This window comes from Anolis sagrei, chromosome 3, assembly GCF_037176765.1.
Source record: "Anolis sagrei isolate rAnoSag1 chromosome 3, rAnoSag1.mat, whole genome shotgun sequence".
NCBI lineage: Eukaryota > Metazoa > Chordata > Lepidosauria > Squamata > Dactyloidae > Anolis > Anolis sagrei.
This window is the reverse complement of record NC_090023.1, coordinates 51353140-51376641: the sequence shown is the minus strand read 5'-3', so window position 1 is coordinate 51376641 and position 23502 is coordinate 51353140. Positions and strand designations below refer to the sequence as shown.

The 23502-nt window shown below is 38.0% G+C and overlaps 1 protein-coding gene across 3 annotated transcripts; it reads right to left on the bottom strand.

Annotated features, from left to right (window-relative positions):
* Positions 1-1296: 1296 nt before the first annotated feature.
* On the bottom strand, positions 1297-19964 carry ARL6 (ADP ribosylation factor like GTPase 6). 3 transcript variants are annotated; one of them, XM_060770607.2, is made up of 8 exons: positions 19866-19963; positions 16543-16699; positions 14429-14490; positions 12596-12664; positions 8696-8790; positions 5961-6090; positions 4635-4690; positions 1297-2328 (listed from the first exon to the last, which is right to left on the bottom strand). In XM_060770607.2, the coding sequence occupies exons 2-8, from the start codon at positions 16663-16665 to the stop codon at positions 2303-2305; spliced, it is 561 nt and encodes a 186-aa protein (XP_060626590.1). In that variant the 5' UTR covers positions 16666-16699; positions 19866-19963; the 3' UTR covers positions 1297-2302. The 3 variants fall into 3 exon arrangements, with proteins under 3 accessions (XP_060626590.1, XP_067322764.1, XP_060626591.1); XM_067466663.1 differs by having other exon boundaries at positions 16543-16693; XM_060770608.2 differs by lacking the exon at positions 1297-2328 and adding an exon at positions 4485-4516 and having other exon boundaries at positions 19866-19964.
* Positions 19965-23502: the final 3538 nt, after the last annotated feature.

The window sequence follows — 23502 nt, the reverse complement described above, 5'->3', positions numbered from 1 at the left end:
ACTAAATGTAGACCCTGATTTCTCTATCCTCATCAATCAAGTTATTAACAACAATAAAAATATTTTGTGTGAGTAGTACATTGGATTAGAACTAAAAATGTTACAAGTATCTTCTTGAAACTTTACTGTAAACAGGAATAGTTGGCTATACTAATTTCTGCTTCTATCACACTTTGTTGTGCCCAATGTGAGTCCCAGCATATGTAAGGATTTGTTATTTGTCATCAACATTGACTTGTGTTGACTCTATGAATGAGAGTCCCAAACAAGAGTCCCAGACATCAGCTGCCCTGTTTAGGACTTGCAACTTGAATTCAGCTCTAGTACCAGAAAAGGTAAGAAGTGAAAAAAAAAAAAAAAAAAACCTACCCAACAGAATTAATGAAATGGAAGTCAAGTTTGGATGTGAATCTTAGAATTACAGAGTTGGAAAGAGCTCCATGGATCATAAGTTCCAATCACTTGCTCAATGCAGGATCTCTAGAACCTCCAACTGGAAAACATCCAGCAAAGAAGACCCCACCATCATCTCTCTAGCAGTTAGTTCCATTACCAAACTACTCTTACTGCCAAGGAGTTTCTTTTAAGATATGTAATGTTTTCCTCCAAATGCCTTCCAGGGAATTGGAGAAGTTACTGTATTTTTCCGGGAGGCTCTGGATTCAGTGTAAGATTTTCCTGAGTGGATGTGTGTGGGAAACATCGGCAGAATTTGAAAGAGATCTGTAAGAAGTCAGTAGTGGCAACAGTTCACATGAAACATCATTTAAAAGTGCCATGTTGAAAGATGTCAATGTGTTAACAAAATCAAGTGTATATTAGACATTTCCAAACAGAGGGTTTTATCTGAATCTTCTCCCTATTGCAGTAACATCCACTGTAGTTTTCTAGAACCAACGTATATGTTTCTCTGACATTCCAAATACAGTGTTACATCATTTGTCATGGCTAAAGCCAGATTAGTGTAAAATTTGAGAACTCCAGATTATGTATTCATATGAAATACTAACAATATATAAATGAATTAGGGTCAAGGATAAAATGGATTACACTAGGCAAAGTTTTAGACAATAGACATCTGCTTGAATAATAACAGAGCTAAATATAGTTGTTTGTTCCAACTACCGTATAGCGATCTACTGAATCAATAAGTCAGTAAAGTCAGCATTTATGTAAATTCTATTCATTTAAAGCATCTACTCCAATTGTGAGTAACAACTGAATTAATGTTCATTTTGTGTATTGGATTGGATACTATTATCTCTGTCATTTTAAATCAAACAAAATTCCAGTAAATTAACCATATACTATATTTTATTTATCAAAATATTATTTCAGTTATTACAGAACACACTATAATTTGAGAACACACCAACAGAAAATTATAAACATCCATAATGGCTTATAAAACAGAATCCATATTTGACTTAAAAGATGATATGAAAATTTTAAATTTTATAGCTGTTTTCCATTTAACACAAAACTTTTGAATTTTGTCAAAGGTCCCCAGCAAATCCTGGTAAAATATATTAGTTTGCAGATCAATATTAAACCACGGTTTAGCAAGGCGAGTATAATCAAGAAGATGCTGGTGTAAGCCTTAGTTGGTGCTACTCAGCCAATAAAACCATGAACACACAGTGGGCTGCTTTTAGGTGTCCCCCTCTAAATAAAATGGCTGTGTCATCTAGATAAGATATTGTGACTTAAAACAAGCGTTGATTAATTTTAAGATTGCTTCAGAAACCACAGTTTGAAGTTGTCTTATTTTGAGAATGGGAGTTTGTTATAAAGTACAATCCCTGGCCTGGGTGACATGAAAAGCCCAGACTTAGGTCAGAAAAAAAGAGTTACCAGAGTTGCCCCTTACAGATTTGCAGTGCAGAGGAACATGTGTGTCTGAGGTTTCTGGCAGCCACTTCTTTATTGTGGACATGCTGTTACACTATAGTTTATCTCAATGCACATATCACATATAGGCAGTTTGTTTAATAGGACACATGGGAGGGGGGCAGAGGGGAGACTAAGCAAAGCCCATAACTCAAAACACACTAGTCTTTTTAGATTCCATACAATGATTGAACTTTTCCAACCACACCTACATTTTTGGTCCATAAGATGAATGTGCATGTGAACTAAATGTTTTATTACAAAAAATGCCCAGTGGGATTTAATAAAAGCCAAAAAAAAAAAAAAGGGGGGGGGGGGAAGAACAAACAGGCCTAAAAAGTCCTTTGTCTTCAAGGCTCTTCAGTTGCATCTATAAATAATCTTTATGCCATTTTCATAGCTCATTGGTTTTTCATGTCTTCATTAATTGAATTTGATCTGGGTAAGGAAGGGAAAGACACATTAAAATGTTTTTATTGCACTAATAATTTTTCTAACAACCATACAAAGCCATGTAGCAGTGAGTGATGACATTTGTATAGCTCCTCTGCAGTCAACAGTTATGTTTTGGTTATCAGAGAAAACACTGGGATTATATGTGAACATCAACCGGTTTGGTTGAGCAGGAGGATATTTGCAGTTTTGTGGATTCCCTTCTCTATTTTTCTTTTGCATACTATGCACCTTTTATGGGACATCGTGCAAACTGAGGTTGATTACATTTCAGAAGTTGATACAGGGATTTGTGCACAAAGTGAAAAAGAGAGCCATGCTAAGTGTTATGACTAAACTAAACCTTCTTGGTTCTCTTCCCAGCTTAATAATCAGAGAAAGGAGAACCAAACACAAATGAAGGATCTATGTTTACTGTACAGATGCTTCCTCTCTCCTAAATCCTTTGTAATCTAAAACTGTGGGTTTTGGTAGTTACTCCACTCTCTTCTGTTGAAAACATTTAAGAAACTGAATACCAAACAATGTTAAAAGTTTACATGGCAAGATTTGTTTGAAGAAGCAATCACCCTCTGTACAGGCGCTTGACTGTCTTGTTTTGGGCTTGTCTTTAGTAAACATGATAAACTTTTATTCTGTTTAATAGCAGAAAAATAAGTTTAGGAGGCAAGCAAGAGAGCTGATGGAAGGAAAACTGAAAAATGCCTCTAGAACATGGCCATATAGCCCGAAAAAACCTACAACAACCCAGTGATTCCAGCCATGAAAGCCTTCGACAATACATTGAAAAAATATACTCTAACTCTGAATCAATGCTATGGAGTTTAATTTTTTTTTATCACTCGATGTCTCAATTATTTTAACTTCTGCATAAAACACAGACATCTAACATTTTTTGATACATGCTACTCTGGATTCTTTCCCAAGATATATGTGGATCAGCACTTTCCTTTTAAACCTTGTATTTATGTAGCCAACAAGTCAAATATCATCTAGCAAAGCTTTCCTGCCACTCAGCTGTCAGTCTCTGCTGACATCTAGTGGCATCTTTTATATAACACTACCTTGAGTGAAAGAAAAGTTGTAGAACAGTTTTTAAAAGCTACTCTAAAATGCTTTGTACTAAGTATTTTAAAGTTACATACATTTAAACATTATTCTGTCACTATGCTTGGAGTGAAAATAAAGAGCAACTAGTTATGTGGATTTCGGCAAAGAAAACATTGCATTCATACACATTTTGTAAATATAGTTTGTATTACAATCAAAACACTGACAGTGGAGGTGTTGCACATTTATGAAGCTTGCAATACACCCCGAGACAAAGGTTGAAAGGAAATAAGCATGTGGTATATTTAGGGATAATTGTATATCATCCCTAAATAAACTCAACAGAAATAGAATTTTAAGAAGTGTTATTTCCAGTAGGAGCCCCCGGTGGCACAGCGGGTTAAACAGCTGAGCTGCTGAACTTGCTGACTGAAAGGTTGGAATCCAGGGAGGGGGTGAGCTCCCACTGTTAGACCCAGCTCCTGCCAACCTAGCAGTTCAAAAACATGCAAATGAGAGATCAATAGGTAACACTTCAGTGGGAAGGTAACGGTGCTCTATGCAGTCATGCTGGCCACATGACCTTGGAGGCGTCTAGGGACACCAGCTCTTCATCTTAGAAATGGAGATGAGCACCACCCCCCAGATTCAGACACGACTAGACTTAATGTCAAGGGGAAACCTTTACCTTATTTCCAGTGATTGAAGAAAAGAATTGGAAACTGCTCAATCACTACTTTTTTATATATATCCTGAAATGAACCTAATATAGATGTTCAGATACCCTATAGTGTTTCCCCTTCTTTTTTCAGAAATATGGCAGACACACATACACACAAACATTTTGAATATGAGAAAATACATATCGAAGACATAAACTCTATTTGTTATACTAGTTACTCATTATGGTAAATATAAATATGTAGATTGTATCCAGAGTGCAGCACTATTTCTAAGAATTAATGTGGGTTTAATTACTTTACATATTTTATGATAGGAAGTGCTGCTGGTATATTTGCCTACTTTGCACAGGAATTTTAGAGAGTTATTAGCTAGAATGAAGCCAACGAAACAGCAGTCAAAGTAACAGAGATTGGTAAGGATACTTACTGTGTAATTTGATCTGATAGCAAAAATAGGTAGGAAAAAAGCAACATGAAATGGTGGAAAAATGATAAAATTAAAAACAAAATGATTCATGGAAAGCATAAGAAAGATAAGCAAAAGGTGATGAAAGCTACCTTGAAGCCAGTCTACACCTTCTTGCAATCCTTCTCCCTTAATAGCATCACTAGCACTAAAATGAAAAGAATATACTTTAATGGTGTGTAAGTACAATAAGGTGATCACATTTTCTTTAGTCAAACTGAAATCATACGCAGAGAAAAAAAAACTTCCATAAAGGTCTTTGCCACTTCTCTCTTGCTTTTGTTCTAGGCCTTCAATTGACTTGACTCGAATTGTTGTCCCTTAGGCCTTATTTAGGGTCCCCTGGTGGTGCAGCAGGTTAAATCACTGAGCTGCTGAACTTGCTGACCTAAATGTTGATGGTTCAAAACTGCTGTTAGGCCCTGCTTCAGCCAACCTAGCAATTTGAAAACATGCAAATGTGAGTAGATCAATAGGTAAGGTAAGCAGCGAGGTAATGGCGATCCATGCAGTCATGTTGGTCACATGACCTTGGTGGTGTCTATGGACAATGCTGGCTTTTTGGCTTAGAAGTGGAGATGAACACCACCTCCCAGAGTTGGACACAACTAGATTTAATGTTAGGAGACATTTATCTTTACCTTTTTAGGCCTTATTTGCTGCATATTTCTTTCTCTAATTTAAAACATTTGCCAAGTAACTTCCCTGTTTAAATGGCTGAACTCCCCACCCTACCAAATGCAGTCGCCTCCCTCCAAATATACAAATAAGTCTCCAGGTAGCATGGAAGGGTGCAGGGAGATGCAAGATGACATTCTTTCATATTAGTGAGTGACAATTAACACAACATTGTAATAGAGGAAATATTTTTATTATCAACCCCAACTTCTTATGATTATCTTCTTAGTAGTTCCTACTGGGGATTTGAATTTGTTATACCCCTTTCCTCAACACATTCTGGAAACTTGGCTACTCTCAGAGTAAATTTGTTCCACACAAGGGATTCTCAGAAAGATTCCTATCTTTCTGAGAAGATCTGTGTATAAACCACAGCATCACTCTCCCTCAGGATGTTTTTGGTGTGATTATCTGATAGAGCAAGACCTTCAGGCTTTTGTACACCACGGGGCTGAGGAGTCAGGGGACCGGGGCCTTTTATTCCTTCACATAAACATTTGAAAAATATAAATAAGAATATAACCTTACCCATGAACTCAACATTTGCCTCATGTATGCAACCATTTGCTCATGTGTATCAAGGACTTGTAACACTGTCCTTTATTACTTGGGGCTGCTTGAAGGATTAATACTCATAAGTGTCGTTTGAAAAACAGAATAGTGAATGCTAGGAAAATTAGTTATTCAAAAATTTAAACATTACAAATAAAAGCAAGAAGATAATAAAAGTAAGACGTTACCAGATATGCCATGGCTTGTCTTTGATGTCCTCCAAGGACAGTAAGTGAGAAACTTTTACAGATGACACAGCGTCTCTAAGGTCCATCTTGTTTGCAAAGAACAAAATGGGTATTCGTCTATGTTTAAGATCTAGGAATGATGTAACATTTTGTTAATGCTGCCAAAAACTCAAACAAAGCTGAGAGAGAGAAAAGGAGTCTCAATAGTAATTAGTTGTTTCAGTAGAGTAAGAATTCTTAAACTCAAAGCAGAGACCATGACCATATATTATATGTGGTTTTTAATCTGTTTGATAGATTGGTATGAGTTTTAATTTTTTATACGCTTAGATAGTTTAAATTTTTATGAGATGTGTTTTATTGTTACTTGTGCGGCATTGAATGTTTGCCTGATTTGTAAGCCGCCTTGATTCCCCTCTCAGGTCAAGAAAGGCGGGGTAGAAATGAAGTAAAAAATAATAAATAATTAAGGATGTATGTTCAAATGTTTGCTTGCATCATCGTAACTTTTCTATTCAAGAAAAATATTGTCAGCTGCAAGAAAATATGTAGGAACTATAGCTCCGCAACAAAATGTATACACAATGAAAGGATAACAATATGAATGAACTAGCCAAACTAATTATGGAGGTCAAAGTAACTTATAATTAAAAAAAAAGATTGAGTTTGCATAGCTACTTTTGCTCAGTTATGGGAGAACATCACACAGATAGACTGGTATCAAAAAACCGAATTTAGGAAAGACCTGAGAATTAAGTCCGAATTGAGAATTTCCAGCATATTTAAGGGTTGATTCCTCCATTTAACTTGAACATGGCTGGTGCAATGTGGTTAACCTTAAATGGATAGAGGTTTGTGTGATTCAATGCAGGTTCACTGAATATCTTTATTTCTTAAACAAACTGACTGAATTGTTTTCATTTTGAATTCAGTTACATAATAATGGTACTCCAATTGATAGATAAATATTATAAAAGTGGACAACATGTGGTCTCCAGATGTGACTAGAATGCAACTTTTATAAATCTTAAGACGATGTAGGCAATGGTGAGAAACAACGGGAGTTGTCATTCCCTAACACCTAGAGCAGGGGTCCTCAAACTTTTTAAGCCAAGGCCTGATTCGCGGTCCCTCAGAGTGTTGGAGGGCCAGACTACAGTATGAAAAAAAATGAACGAATTCCTATACACACTGCACATATCTCATTGATAGTGCAAAAAATCCATGAAAGAACAATTTTAACCAACATAAACTTACCAGTATTTCAATGGGAAGTGTGGGCCTGCTTTTGACTGATGAGATACTCAAGTTCAGTAGGATTGTTGTTGTATGCCTTCAAGTCATTTCCAACTTAAGTGACTCTGAGTCTAAAGTTTAGGGCGGGGGCCGGGTAAATGACCTTGGAGGGCTGCATCCTGCCCATGGGCCTTAGTTTGGGGAACCCCAACATGGAGGGTCATGAATTACCCATACAAATATATTTGTACAATTCATTAGTAGTAGTAGTAATAACAATAACAACAACAATGAATGTATTATCCGCCTCTCCCTGTGACTCAAGGCGGGAAACAACATCAGTAAAATAAGAGATAAAACATTATTAAAAGATGTACAACAAGATACACAGTTAAAATCTGCTAATGAAATGCAGATTAAAATTCACAATTTAAAATTGACCAGATAGGCCTGCCAAAAGAGATGGGTCTTTAATTGTGTGATCTAACTGTCGCAGCTCTTTCAGAAGATCATTCCAGTCTTGGGGCAGCAAATGAAAAAGTCATCTGGGTGATGGTCACCATTCGGATTCTGGTGGCTGGAGCAGCCATCCCCCAGAGGACCTATGTGTGCGGGGCAGATTGTATAGGAGAAAGTGATCCTGGGGGTAGCCTGGACCCAAACCATATGGGTAATCTGGACCCAGGAAAGCCAGAATGACGTCCTACCCACTGTCCTTCTGGCTGCAGGCTAAAACCTTTTTATTCAGACAGGCTTTTAAATATTAAAGTGTTTAAGGCCCTTTCCACACAGCTGAAGAAAATCCTACTTTTTCTGCTTTGAACTAGAATACATGGCAGTGTGGACTCAGATAACCCAGTTCAAAGCAAATACTGTGGGATTTTCTGCCTTGATATTCTGGGTTATATGGCTGTGTGGAAGGACCCTCAAATCTAGTCAGATGGTGCTGTAGTTATTAACTGTTTTGATGGGTTTCAACTGTGAATTTTTTTTAGTGTTGTTTGTGTTTAATTCTATTTTAATTTTTGCATATTTATATATATTAAATTGTATACTAATGCTTTTATGTCAAGCCATTTTGAGTCCACTTTGGGGAGATAAAGTGGGGTAATAATAATAATAATAATAATAATAATAATAGTAATAATAGGACTTTAAAGATCAAAACCAACACATTGTACTTTTCCCTGAAACTAACTAGAAAATCCTTTATTTTAGGCCCCTTCTACACTGCCATATAAAATCCAGATTATCTGATTTAAACTGGATTATATCACAGTGAAGACAGATAATCCAGTTCAAAGTAGATAATGGGGATTATGTGCTTTCATAGTCTGGATTACATGGCAGTGTAGAAGAGGCCTTAGTTTATACTTACTGAAGGAAAAGCAAATGAACTTCTCTATATACAGATACAGACTTCACACCAAAAGACACATTTTAAACTGAAAATGGATAGTAGGAATAGGACTGAGTTAAAAGATAAAGGGTCTCCTCACCTGGATGATTCATGAGTGTGTCAAGCTCTTCTTTGGCCACAACCATTCTTAGTTTGTCACTGCTATCAATAACAAAAATAATGGCTTGGCAATCCCTGCACAATAGAGAAAGCAAAGAAACAAATTACAGGCTTTCTAGGATTCTATAACAAAGCATGTAGTCAAAATATTAGTTTGTTGTGTGTTATTTTACTATTTCTAGGTTGCGGTAGTTCTGACTTTGATGCATTGAACCTTATGTAGCCATCAGAACTGAATGCATTGTGCCTGAATTGCTTAAGTGTTGTTAGGGCAACTGAAATTCTTTGTCATGCCCACTGCCAACCCTGAAGTAAAGAACTCTTGTTTAATCCGGGGGGGGGGGGGGGGGGGGGAGGGGAGGGGAGGGGAGGGAGGCAGGTTACCTCCCAGCAAAAGGAGGGACAGCACTACAGCTCTGCTTCTAGGACCGTATCCCTTTGACTACATTAAAACTATTTTTGTTGTTTATTTGTTCAGTCGCTTCCGACTCTTCGGGACCTCGTGGATCAGCCCACGCCAGAGTTTCTTGTCGGCTGTCGCCATCCCCAGCATCATTATCTTCTCCAAGGTATCCTGTCATCTCATTATGTGTCCAAGGTACTTCATCTTTGCCTTCAATATCCTTCCCTCCAGTGAGCAATTGGGAATTATTTCATGGAGTATGGATTGGTTTGATCTTCTTGGGGTACAAGGTACTCTCAGAATTTTCCTCCAACACCACAGTTCAAAAGCATCTATATTCCTTCACTCAGACTTCTGTATGGTCCAGCTCTCGCATCCATAGGTTAATTTAACCTATGCTTTAACTATGCGGACCGTCATTGCCAGTGTGATGTCTCTACTCTTAACTATTTTATCGAGATTGGTCATTGCTCTCCTCCCAAGGCTATTAAAACTATTATCACCTGTAAAATGGTATAATGCTTAAAGCAATGTGCCACCAAGCAATGGGATATAGTACTGCTGGATTTACAGCAACATTTAAGTGAATGCATATCATAAATCAGATAACCACGTATGTACATCTCTAGGCATAGATCCTCTTCAAACATATTGCAATACCTGTTGGAACAGAGCCAAGAGGTTTCCTTTACTCAAGCAATTAATTCTACAATGATGAGAACAACATTGTAGGACACTGTGAAACACACCAGGAAATACCTTGATGTAACATGTAACTGGTGGTGCACTTCATCCTTGTAAACCAGTGGTTCCCAACTTTTTTTTTGACCAAGGATAATTTTGACCAACTCGTCCACAGAAAATCATATTTAATATGCCTCAGCACTATAGGAGGGTTTTGCGAGACCAGTCACTCTCATTGCAAGAGTAGTAATGGTGAGGTTGCGTAGTATATTTTAGTTCTTGGGGACACTGGTGGTCCACGGACCACAGGTTGCGAACCACTGTTGTAAACATTAAGCTAAATTGTAAAATTTATGGATAAAACAATCTCAAATTCATGTTAGATGAAAACTAGCTCACACTAAGTCTACAAGTACTCATACATGTCTCTTAAGATTAGAAACTGGGGATGAAATCCCATGGCTTGTTCTTATTGTTCCCATTCTTTGCCTTCTGACTTACAATAATCAAAAGGCGATTCTATTCCAAGATTTTCTGGGCAGAATTTCTTTTAAGGGGATTCAACCCCTGCCTTCCTCTGAGAATATGACTTGCCCAAGATCTCCCATTGGGCCTCCATGTTCAAGTGGGTATTTGAATCCAGTGCTGCACTACACTAGTTCTCAATTTATTCCATACAAGCAATAATTCAAAGAAAACATTTTACAAGTTTTTAATCAACCGTGTTTTCTTTTTGCCTTTAAAAAATCAAAACAATGTTACCATATAAGCAGAAGGGTGACACAAAATCAGTCTGTAAATGCTATCTCACAATGGCTTCTTTTATGATGCTATTCCTATCAGTTCTTATCTATTGATATGGAATAATTTTATCCATGTACATAAATAAAACTAAAAATTACAACCAGGTGGGAAAAGCAACTATTTCTCATAGTACAGTCCTTCCAAACCTGAAAGGCTAAAACAGAACTGCTCTCTTCCACATTCACAAGAGTCAATTCAATTATGCCAGTAATGCATCAGGAATCTGCATGTATTCATTTAATAAGAAAGTACCCTAGAAATATAGCATGTTGGCATCCTATGTCCTGGAAACTAAAATAAATTTATAAAACAACACTAAGCAGAATCTTAAGTGATTGCTCAATACAGAAGAATGTTGATTATTTTATAGCTTTGTATTATATTACAGTTATTTTGAGCAAATGAGGTTCTCGTTAACTGATGGTTCCTTGAGTATAATTGTTGAATTTCTCAGCAGGTTTTTGTAATGGTTCCAATGTGGATTTATTTATTTATTTATTTATTTATTTATTTGATGCACTTATTAACCGCCATTCTCAGCCCATAAGGGCGACTCATGGCGGTGTACAGTACACATAAAAGACAATTACAAAAAAGCCAGTTACAACAACATGAACTACAACAATTACAGACTACACTAAAAATCCACTTCGTCTCATGGTGGAATCATAACCAGTCTCGTATTCCTTGTTCCATTCCAGTCCTCTTTACCGTATTGTAAATGACTATTTCATATATTCATTTGATTAATGTGTTAATACAATTTGCTTGAAGGAGGAAAAAATAAATCTATCACAACAAAGGGGATTCATTTTAAAAATTAACCTTTTGTATAATTTAGGGCAAAAAGATGAAAGTGCATATTCAAGTTAATAGTTTTTCGGGATGAATAAAATAATGAAAATGTGCATTCAAGCTAAAAATAATCCTCAGTATTTTGATTTCATTGAATATTCTGTACACATCTTCCAATCTGCACAGGAATCCCTAAATTGAATTATATATATGTGGATTCTTAATGATGTGTCGGATTCTTCATGAAGTACTGTACTTTAATGGAAATTCATTAGAAAACTATGTACAGAATTCTGATATCAGATTTTTTACCTTTCCTATGGAAGTCTATAAAACAGAGCTTTCCAAACTTTTCATGTTGGCAATAAACTTTTTAGACATGCATCCTTTTGTGACACAGTAATTCAGTTTTACTAGCAAACTGGAAGTTAACAGTTTTTCATATAATATATATTATATATTACATGATATATATAAAATTCTAGACCAATTCCAAATGCAACATTTTCTCGATCTTTTTCTATTATGCCAAAGCCACAGTAGAATAAAAGGATGCATTCTACAGGCACACAGAATGGATAATTGGCCTTGTCTTATACATCCTAAAAATTATCTTTTGTTGATTTGCAATATTTATATTATCAACATTTTTTCCTGGGGAATATACAGTGTTTTTAAACATGGGCTATATTCAAGAATACTTTTTTCATGTTGGAAATTAGAACTTCAAAGCATTCCATATTGTTTTCCTTTTGGCCAAGTCTTAAAAAAACAGTTATAGTCAAGTAATGGCATATTTATCATATTGCACAACAACTATTTTAACCAAGTATTTTTCATAAATAAAATATTATATAATTTTAGTTTCTGAATACAATATGCCCCTCATATCTGCAGAGGATACATTCCTTAACTTACTGTGGAAACATGAAACTCTACTGTTTCTGTTTGAAAGTTACCACAGTATTGCCCTGAAGGACTGAGAAAATTCTTAAAGGGATTTTCTAGGAATTCTCAAGAACCACCAGGGCAACTCTATGGTAACTTCTGGATGATTATACCATATAATTGCCTGGGAGGCCTAAGAAAATTCTAGAGAGGGGATATTTTGTTAGATGTGGTTAAGTGAAACCAGGGCTGCCATATTATGTGTTTACATAGTGCAAATGCAAGCCTTATAATCAAAACACTTACTTGTAGTAGTGCTCCCAAAGATTTCTGTATCTTCCTTGACCCGACATATCAAACACAGTGAATGACAAACTATAAATAAAAATAGAAGATGAAAATTAGAATGGCAAAATATTTAATTTCACAATTGTATATATCAGGGGTTCACAAACTTTTTCAGCTGCAGGGTAAAAGTTTCTCGTGCAGCCCCAAGAAATGTTTATATATTATGTTATATATAATGCATATATATCAGGCAACCAACATAAACAGTATTTCAATGGAAGGCCCCAGGGGCCATCAAGTCCAATGCTCTTCTGCCATGCAGGAAAACCACAATCAAAGCATCCCCTGAGCAGTGGGAGGGAAATAGGGTTTTGGGAGGAAGTGTTGTATGTCAGCCTGTGATCGTGTCTGATGATCAGGTTGCTTTGGATGATGGGAATGACAACAATGTTCATGTTCAAGTTGATTTTGCTGATTGAAATGGGGATGCTGTCCATGACGATGTTCCTGAAGAGAATGGGGATAATGGTCTATTTCCTGGGCCTGATTTTGGAGATGTGGGGTCTGAATGCAGTTTAGATGAGGGGTCCTGTATTAGGAGCCCCCAGTAGTGCAGTGTGTTAAACCCCTGTGCCGGCAGGACTGAAGACCGACAGGTCGCAGGTTCGAATCCGGAGAGAGGTGGATGAGCTCCCTCTATCAGCTCCAGCTCCTCATGCGGGGACATGAGAGAAGCCCCCCACAAGGATGGTAAAATATCAAATAATCCGGGCACCCCCTGGGCAACATCCTTGCAGACGGCCAATTCTCTCACACCAGAAGCGTCTTGCAGTTTCTCAAGTCGTTCCTGACATGACCAAAAAAAAAAAGAGAGGCCTGTATTGCTGTAAGAGGATTCTCAAGGTCTTGAGCTTGGGAAAGGCCCTGCGCCGCAGTTCCCCGGTCAGTTATCTCCAGGTGGAGATTTCCATGAAGGGAAAAGCAGTGAAGCCTTGAACAGAAGAAGTGTTTTTAGCTAGCATAGACAAACAGGTCAGCAATTACGATGCTCAGCCAGATTACAGCGGAAGTTAGAAGTGAAACCAAAATTAACGAAAAATCCTTTTCTGGATCTTTGGGAAATAGGGCAGGGATATAAGTGCCAAGTACAGAATTTGGCTTCAGACGAAGCAATGTTGGATCCATGTTAAGTTCTTCATGCCAAGTTTTGGACTCTAGTCTTTGTTTGATTCATGGATTAAGTGCCTTTGATGTTATTTGCCTTTGAAATCAAGTATCTAGTTTCATGGACTTTTTGGACTATTTCTTTTTGGACTAATTATTCATATTTCTTCCTAATAAATTGGATTACCTTTTATTGTTGATTACTTTTTATTGCTTTGGCTTATATTGCCCTCAATAAACTGCTTGCTATTTTGGAGCTCTGGAGTACAACAGCAAGGAAGACAAGGAGGAAAGGATCTGGGTGGAAAGGGAGGTGAGGAAAAAAGGCTTTTGGTTTGGGCGGGGAGGCAGATGTAAGGGGAGGCACAGGAAACAGGAGGGAAAGGTTGGAGGGGGAGGAAGATGAGGGAAGCGTGGAGCCCCTCAGTATACTTTGAGAACTGCTGGTATATATAATTGCTACCCCCCACAAAACACACTGGCATTTATTTCTGAGTACTATACCACTATTTCATGAAAATACTTAAGGTGCAATCTTACACTTACAATATTAAATCCCACTGAACAGAAGGGAGTTTCTTTGAGTAAAGAGGCATTGCTCAGTAGGTCTACTCTAGTTAGGACTAGCAACTGGATTTAGATTAGAAAATACAGATGAGAAAAAAAAAATCCAAAGCGAAGTCTTACCTTGAGGTCTTGAATTTTTCTATACTAAATCCTATTGTGGGAACAATATCTTGAGCTTGAGCCTATAAAAAACAACCTTTGTCTTTAAAAGTAATTTATGTTCAGTTTAGCAAAGAAACTCCAACCACAAGGACCATTCAGTTCAATACCCTGTTCAGAGTTTCATGCTCTAGTAATTCAATCTTCAGTAATTTGGTGTTTTATTGCTTTACCTTCAACAGTTCAAAATGCAGGAAACATATCTCAAGCATTCCTGATAGATGTCCATTCAACCTGGCTGAACAACTCCAAGGAAAGCGAGTCCTCCTCATTTTGAGACAATGCACTGCACTGCTGAACATCTTATAGTAAAAGAACTCTTTCTCATGAAAGCTTTTCTCTTTCTAAGTAGAATCTCTTTTCCTGTAATCTGAGTCCACCGATTCGAGTTCAAGTTTTTGTATCACTAGAGAACATGCTTGCTCCACCTTCCACATGGTATCAGATTTTTTAAGATGGCTATTTCTTCTCAAAGCTAAACATAACTTGCTCACACAAAATAAAAACCAGTAAACCTGCTTTCTCTATTGATCAAAATAAAACTGCAAGCTTCAGGTAATAACACATAAGAATACTTCAAAACTTTATCACCAATAATAAAGCTGCCATCAGAAAGGTACGGAAAAGGAAGCCTTTCAGATTCTTATTAGTAGTCTTTCTGTCTCTCTTAAATGATATTTAGTTTTAATTCATTCATTTTAAGGATAGCACAGATGATCAACTTTCTGAGGAATGATTACAAGTTATTAATATTTGTTAGTGTCATGGTGCCCAAATTACATAATTCCTCCCTTTATTCTGTAGTTTTATAGCATCCAAATTATGAAAGGATTGCTATGAAACTATATTCCTTCTCCAGCAAACACACTCCATGCCAATGTCACTCTAGTAGTGACAATGCTACTACATGCATATATCTGGACAGCACCGATGATACAGCTTATAAAAGAATAAAAAAGAAACATAAAATACATGAAGCACACTCAGTGTTCCAAAAGGTTATAAGTATAAAGGCAAGGTAACAATATATGTTAATAAATTAGTTCAGTGAACTGTTTCTGTGCTGGTAGCAAAGAATCAAGATGTAGGATTAGTGCCTATTCAAGCAGTCTTGAGAAAATTTCAGAATTTCCCATTTTTGGAGCATTTATAGAATTGAAGGAAAAATAACAAACTACACCAGGTTACTGAATCAATATTTATATTTTACTAACTGAAAGCTCAATTACTAGAGCAAGAAATTCTGAAATACTCTTCTTCTGTTTATTTATACCTTGCTTTTTCTCTTCACAAGGAGACTCAAAGTGGCTTTAGGATACAATCTACTATATGTGTTGGCGTGGTTGTGATTTTTGTATTTTGATTTTTTGCAATTAAAATATGTGTGCGTTTGCATACGCACACACATTTTAATGTCACTAAGGAGCATCTCCTTTAACTAGTCAACCTATATTTAGAAATGGAGATTATCTCGATCTCCTACTGGTAAATAGGCAGAGTTGATGCATCATGTGTTGGCGTTGGGTACATATTTGATATCCTTAAAGTCCTTTAACATGGTTGAGTCAAACAGTTTTTAAACAAGCAAGAATATTTACATAAATTAAGTGTTTCCTTACTCTTTATCCCCCATACAGTTCTGAAGGATGCTCCAAATGCCACTCCTAACATTTATCTCCAATTTCACAAGTAGTTTATTCAATGGCTCATAATATGGCAACTGCAGTGGGAGTTCACAAATCATATAGGCCATGAAAAGTGTAGTGTGTGACTCTTTTAAAATACTGTATATTTTGTACTGATTATGTAAAATACATATCTATTTTACAAAAAACATCTGATGTAATTATTCCTGTAACAGCTGCTTCGTGAAACATATTACTAATATCGGAATATAATTTCCATTAGCATACACTCTTTATAATTATAAAGCTTATCCAAATGCAAAATAATAAAGCAATCAACTCATTCCAGAGAATGTACAATAATATCATCCTATTTATAAGTAATCTTGTGCATAATGTAAATTCAATTCATTTACATTTTCTCCAGGCAAGGATCAAATGACTACTTACATTAGATGGTTTCAGTTTGTTGATAATTGTTGTTTTGCCACTATTATCCAATCCAAGGCACAAAACATGAACCTCCTTCTTCTTCAGGCCAAGCCAGCCTGCCAGCTTGTCAAATAATCCCATAACTTCGACTGAATGGTACAATCAACACCTGTGACTGTGAAGAATATGCCTACTGAAATTACACATGAGGGCAAAGATCCTTTGATATTTAAGGCAAAACTGCCATGAGAGAAAATGATTCCAAATGGTGTCACAGCAAGTTGGTTAATGCAAGCAACTAGAAGATAAGCTGATTATTTGGGAAGAGTCTCCTTGTCAAAGCAGTCGGGCTACTTATGACCTGTCCATTTGAAGCATAATATCCTTTGGTGTGTGGACAGACAGCTATGTGCCACAATTTATAGTTTGAGGTTGAACTGGATTATTGAATGTATATATTAGATCGCCCTCAATAATAAACAGGGTAATAATTATTTAGTAAGGTGCTGTAATTATATAATCAAAATAAAACAAGTATTCTAAAAACAAACATAGATAGAGAGCATCTGGTCAACACATAGTGCAGAATTTTCTGTAGATCATCTGATATTTCCTGCATTACAATTTAACCCACACAATATATAAAGAACTTGAACTAGAAATGCTGGCATATTTTAAAATATAGTCAAGTGATCCAAGTTATATAACATTTGCTACATAATTATCAAAAAGTGAGTTTTATGAACTACGAAAGAGTTTCGTCTGTACATTTTAACAGGACAAAGACTGCAAAGATAGTAGTATTTCATGATGCAGCCTTCCAAAAACAGTATATTCAAATTCTAATGGGCTACAGCTGAGCAGCATGGGATATGATCTCAGACTGTACCCAGAATTAGTTCATTCACACCAATTCACAGAGCTGGTAAGCATGCATGTGATCCACAGTTGTCCTGGAGTAGCACTTAGGTTATTATCATTTTTGATGAAACTAACAGAAGAGAAAGTACCGGTAACTCACTTGTGCCTGAAGCACAGACTTCCACCAAGTAGTACATGAATAAATCAATTCCATTAATGCACATTAGTTCGTTTAAATCCCACAATAAAAAAAATGTATGTAGAAGCCAGCATTTGCATTTAGAAGATATTTCAGCAGAATGTAATGCTGAAATCCCAGGCTTGTTTACAGAGCTGTCCCGTTGCTTTGTTCATGGGGAGAGGGGATTCACTCCTATACATACAAGACTGAAGAGCTACACTGCATAGTTATAACAATCTGATACCACTTTTATGGCTATGGCTCTTTGGAATCGTGGGATATATGAATGAATGAATGAATGAATGAATGAATGAAAACTTTTTTTTCTATCCCACCCTATCTCCCTGGAGGGGACTCAATGCAGTTTACAACAAATAGAAAGGCAAACATTCAATGCCATATAACAATACAAAGTAAGTCAAAAGGTAATCCAATTTACATCTACTCAAACAGCAAGGACATTCAGACAATTAAACACAGACCAACAAATTCATGTTATGACAATTTCACAATTAACAGATTTTAAATTTTAGAGTTTAAAAGATTAAATTAAAAGGGTTTTTAAAAGCCATCATCAGTATTATTATTATTATTATTATTATAGCTATAAAGATAAATAGCCTCTATAGGTCCTCCAGCACATCATCATCATCATCATCATCATCATAATTAAATATAATAATTATGGGGATAGAAGCCCCCTCTAAGAATTCCTAGGTTCCCCAGCACAGCTTCATTATTATTATTATCAACATCGTCATCTTATCTATGAGGATAGAAGGCCTCTCTTGGAATCCCTAGATCCTCCAGTACAGCTGCATTATTATTGTTATTATGATTATTACTACTATTACTTTATTTATGGGGTTAGAAGGATTTGCTTAGATTCCTTCCTCCTCCAGTACAGTGGCATCATCATGCTAATCACCACCACCATCATCATACCATAGATATAGATATAGAAGACCTGTGTGGAACTAGGTCTTTCAATAGAACTCTATGCTGATAGAATGCCTCTCTTGGCATCCCTAGGTCCTCCAGTAATCTGAATAATAATAATAATAATAATAATAATAATAATCCCTTTAGAAGGAAACTCAAGACTTGGCTGTGGGACCTTGCATTTGACCATTGAACAGCGGCTTGTATGAAGAAGACACAAGCAATTTCAAAGTGACAATGAATTGACCCGGACCTGGATTTTAATTGGCGTGTTTTAACAACTGTTTATTTAATGTTTTGTTTTAATGAATGAGTCCCCCCTCGGGGGTGAGAAGGGCGAGGTACAAGTATATGAAATAAATAAATAAATACCATAGCTATGGAGATAGAAGACCTTTGTGAGACTCTCTAAGTCCTCCAGTACAGCTCTGTGCTGATAGAATGCCTCTCCTGGGATCCCTAGGTCCTCGAGTACATCTGCATTATTGTTGTTGTTGTTATTATTATTATACCATAGATATGGGGACAGAAGACCTCTCTGAGACCCTAGGTCCTCCGGTAGAGCTCTGTGCTGAAAGAATGCCTACCTTGGGATCCTTAAATCCTCCAGTACAGTATTGGGAAGCTATTTAAAATGACCCTGAAAAGAAGGGATGCAGGAGACAATACCTCGGGAACTACAATTGAGGGATGGACCAGTGCTTTCTGACCACCCATCCCCAATCCTCCTCCGAACTACAAATCCTAAGATTCCACCCTTTCGAGCCACAGAACTTTATTTATTTGGGAAATTTCTATATCACCTCTCTCCGAAGACTCAAGGCGGTTTGCAGATATACTGCAGTTGAAACATACCATGTACCATACAAATACACAATTAAAATAATCCCAAATACAGTTAAAGCGGTATCAAAGGGCCAGAGTTAGCAATGTGGACAGGCACACATCTTGGGCAGCAATCCTGTATTAACTTGGATGAATGAACTCCATTGAGCTAAGAGGAAATGACTTTCAAATGTGAAAAGGCTGGCAATTTTGGTGTTTATAGTTTTGGAGTGCATCTACACCAGGCAGGGGCAAATTTGGGCCCTCCAGGTGTATTGGACTCCAACTCCCACAATTCCTAACAGCCTACCGGCTGTTAGGAATTGTGGGAGTTGGAGTCCAAAACACCTGGAGGGCCCAAGTTTGCTCCTGCCTGGTGTAGATGCAGCTGTGGGCTGGGGTTCAAACAACCATCCTTCCTCAGTCCCTCTCTGCCCGTTTTCGCCCACCTTGCAGGGCTGTTGTGTGGGTGAGGAACAAGGCAGGGCCACTCTCGGCCCTCACCGCGCATGCCTTCTCACCAAATACTCACCAAACAAAATATAGGCAGCGTCCTCCGTCAGGCCTTCAAAGCGCTCCACACTCCTGACGCCTGCGTCGTTACCTAGGATACAGCACCGCCCCGTGGAAGCCACGCCCCCTCCGGCAGCACAGCACTTTCCACTCCTCCTTCTCTCCCTCCGTGTGCATTCTGTGGTCCTCCACGCCGGCAGGGGCCGCTACAGCTCCACAGGAAATCACCTTCAAGTAGATTCTCATGCATTCAGCCACGCTTTGGACTTCAACTCCCAGAAGCCTCAGCTGCATTAGCCAATAGCAAGGGACTCTGGGAGCTGAAGTCCAAAAACACATGCAAGGGAAGACTTAGGGAAGGACTCTTGAACCTCGCAGTGGTTCTCAACCTGTGGGTCCCCAGGTGTTTTGGCCTACAACTCCCAGAAATCCCTGCCAGTTTACCAGCTGTTAGGATTTCTAGGAATTGAAGGCCAAAACATCTGGGGACCCACAGGTTGAGAACCACTGGATGACTTTGAATATGGGGCCTTCTATACAGCCATATAACCCAGAATATCAAAGCAGGCAACCCGCAATATCTGCTTTGAATTGGAATATATGGCTGTATAAAATCCACACTAAACTGGAATATATGGCAGTGTGGACTCAGATAACCCAGTTCAAAGTAGGTATTGTGGGATTTTCTGCCTTGATGGCAGTATGGACTCAGATAATCCAGTTCAAAGCAGATATTGTGGATTTTTCTGCCTTGATATTCTGGGTTATGATATGGCTGTGTGGAAGGGCCCTTTGTTTTCAGTTGGGGGCCCTTCCACATAATATATCCCAGAATACCAAGGCAGAAAATCCCACATTCTCTGAGTGTGGACTCAGATAACCCAGTTCAAAGCAGATATTGTGGATTTTTCTGCCTTGATATTCTGGGTTATATGGCTGTGTGTAAGGACCCCCAACTGAAAACAAAGGGTTTTTCCATACAGCCATTGTTGTTGTTCATTCGTTCAGTCATCTCCGACTCTTCGTGACCTCATGGACCAGCCCACGCCAGAGCTCCCTGTCGGCCGTTACCACCCCCAGCTCCTTCAAGGTCAGTCCAGTCACTTCAAGGATGCCACCCATCCATCTTGCCCTTGGTCGGCCCCTCTTCCTTTTGCCTTCCACTTTCCCCTGCATCATTGTCTTCTCTAGGCTTTGCTGTCTCCTCATGATGTGGCCAAAGTACTTCAACTTTGTCTCTAGTATCCTTCCCTCCAGTGAGCAGCCGGGCTTTATTTCCTGGAGGATGGACTGGTTGGATCTTCTCGCAGTCCAAGGCACTCTCAGAACTTTCCTCCAACACCATACACCATATAACCCAGAATATCAAGGCAGAAAAATCCACAATATCTGCTTTGAACTGGGTTATCTGAGTCCACACTGCCATATATTCCAGTTCAAAGCAGATAATACGGGATTTTATTCAGCTGTATGGGTGCCCTTCCACACAGCCCTATATCCCAGCATATCAAGGCAGAAAATCCCACATTATCTGAGTGTGGACTCAGATAACCCAGTTCAAAGCAGATATTGTGGGATTTTCTGCCTTGATATTCTGGGTTATAAGGCTGTGTGGAAGGGCCCTGGAAGCCCTATAACCCAGAATATCAAGGCAGATAATCCACAATATCTGCTTTGAACTGGGTTATCTGAGTCCACACTGCCATAGAATCCAGTTCAATGTGGATTTTATACAGCTGTGTGGAAGGGACCGGTGACAGTATGATAGCTGGGTCTGGATCCTCCAAGTGTAAAGCTGTTTCCACTTCGCTCCTTTGGGACACTGTTTGTGCAACGCAGAACGGAACATGTGACCAAGGGGGGGGGGGGGCAGGGAGAGACTGAGGTACTGTAAGCCAGGCCGGACACATATTATAGAAGGAATGTAAGAGTTCTTTAATGGTAAAACCCTTACCCTAAACCGTACCCTAACTTACTCCACACTGGCTCTCTTGATAGTTTATATGTACACTTCTATATGACTTTCTCATCTTTTCCCTATCCATTAATATGGTTATTATTAGATATGATTAGCACTATTTTTTATAGTTGAACAGATCTTGACTGGTAGATGGGTTATGTTCTGTATCTTAAAAACTAAAGCTGATAGGGAAATGGGCCACTTTTGTGATCAGCAGGTCAAATATACCCTAAAACAGATCTAGCATTTGAAGCTATTTCATCAGTTTTAGATAAACTGTTTTATGCAATGTTTTTGACATGAATGAAATAAATTGGAGGTACCAAAATATATGTTGGCCTGTATATTAGTATATTAGCCATAGATGCAGGCAAAATGTCAGGAGAGAATGCTTCTGGAAAATGGCCATACAGCCCGAAAAACTTACAACAGCCCAGTGATTCCGGCCATGAAAGCTTTCGACAATACATATTAGTATAGTTTTTAAAGGTAATTAAAATATACATGTGTAGGCGAAGGTAAATAAATTAGCCAATGTAAAAAAAAGGGCAGAGCTTTAGCATAGCAGGTTAGTCACAAGCTGCAGTAAATCTTGCCAACCAAAAGATCACAGTTTGAAGCCCGGGTCAGGGTGAGCTCCTGACCTTCTGCCCAGCTCCCCGCCCCAAGAGGATTGAAAACAGCAATGTGAGTAGATAGAGACTGCATTAAAAAGTGGGGAGATATTTAGGCACGGTGATTCTATCAAAAAGGAGGAAGTTTACGAACAACAACAACAACAACAACAACAAAAAACCTTCAGCAGTGACTGAAATTGAGCACAGCCTCTAAGATGCCGAAAGATGGGAAAGCCTATATATACTTCTATCTATGTTGTTTGTCTTGTATAACCGGCATTGAATGTTTGCTGTGATCCTGAGTCCTCTTCCTGAGTCCTCTTCAGGAAGAGAAGGGCAAAATATGAATACTGTAAATAAACAAATAAATATTGTCAAAGGCTATTTTCCAATCCTTGTTTCAATATTATTGGTGTCTGGAACTGAGGAAGAAGAAAGAAGAAACATTTCTTTTTGTCATAGGACCTAGCTGTACTGTAGAAATAATACAGTTTGACATCCCTTTGCATGCCAAAATGCTTGGGACCAGAAGTGTTTCGGATTTCAGATTTTTGTATTGTCGAAGGCTTTCATGGCCGGAATCACTCAGTTCTTGTGGGTTTTTTCGGGCTATATGGCCATGTAGCCCGAAAAAAACCCACAAGAACTGAGTTTCAGATTTTTGTTTCTTATTTTGGAATATCTCTACTAGTACATGATGCCTGGAGTAGATATATGTTGTGTAGAAGGAGAAATTTCATCAGGTGTTTCTTGTCATGCAACAAGCGAGTCTGAGATTCCCTGAAATTCATAACTGTTAAAGTTAGAGAAGCCCTCTCCAATTTTCATCCTGGTACTTTTAGGAACCGAAAATGGCAGTGCCATTTCACTCATGCAATGATAACAGACCTCTTCTGAGCAACAATTTTATGTGAACAGAATACTGGGCTTTGGTTTGCTCCAGCAGGCCTGTTATGTTCTTAATTCCAAAATTTAAGTACCTTACTTGGTTTGGCTGTGGTTCTGAAACCTGTTGCTCTTAAGTGGTTTATCACTTGATGATGCAATTGGTCTAGCAAAATATGTGCCTTGACAATCTG

Coding starts and splice junctions, on each gene's coding strand:
- ARL6 (XM_060770607.2), bottom strand. CDS start 16,665: ATGGGATTATTTGACAAGCTGGCAGGCTGGCTTGGCCTGAAGAAGAAG. Junction 6,091..8,695: donor CACACTCATGAATCATCCAG/GTGAGGAGACCC, acceptor CATCATTCCTAG/ATCTTAAACATAGACGAATA. Junction 4,691..5,960: donor GACAAGCCATGGCATATCTG/GTAACGTCTTAC, acceptor TTTTCATTTTAG/TGCTAGTGATGCTATTAAGG.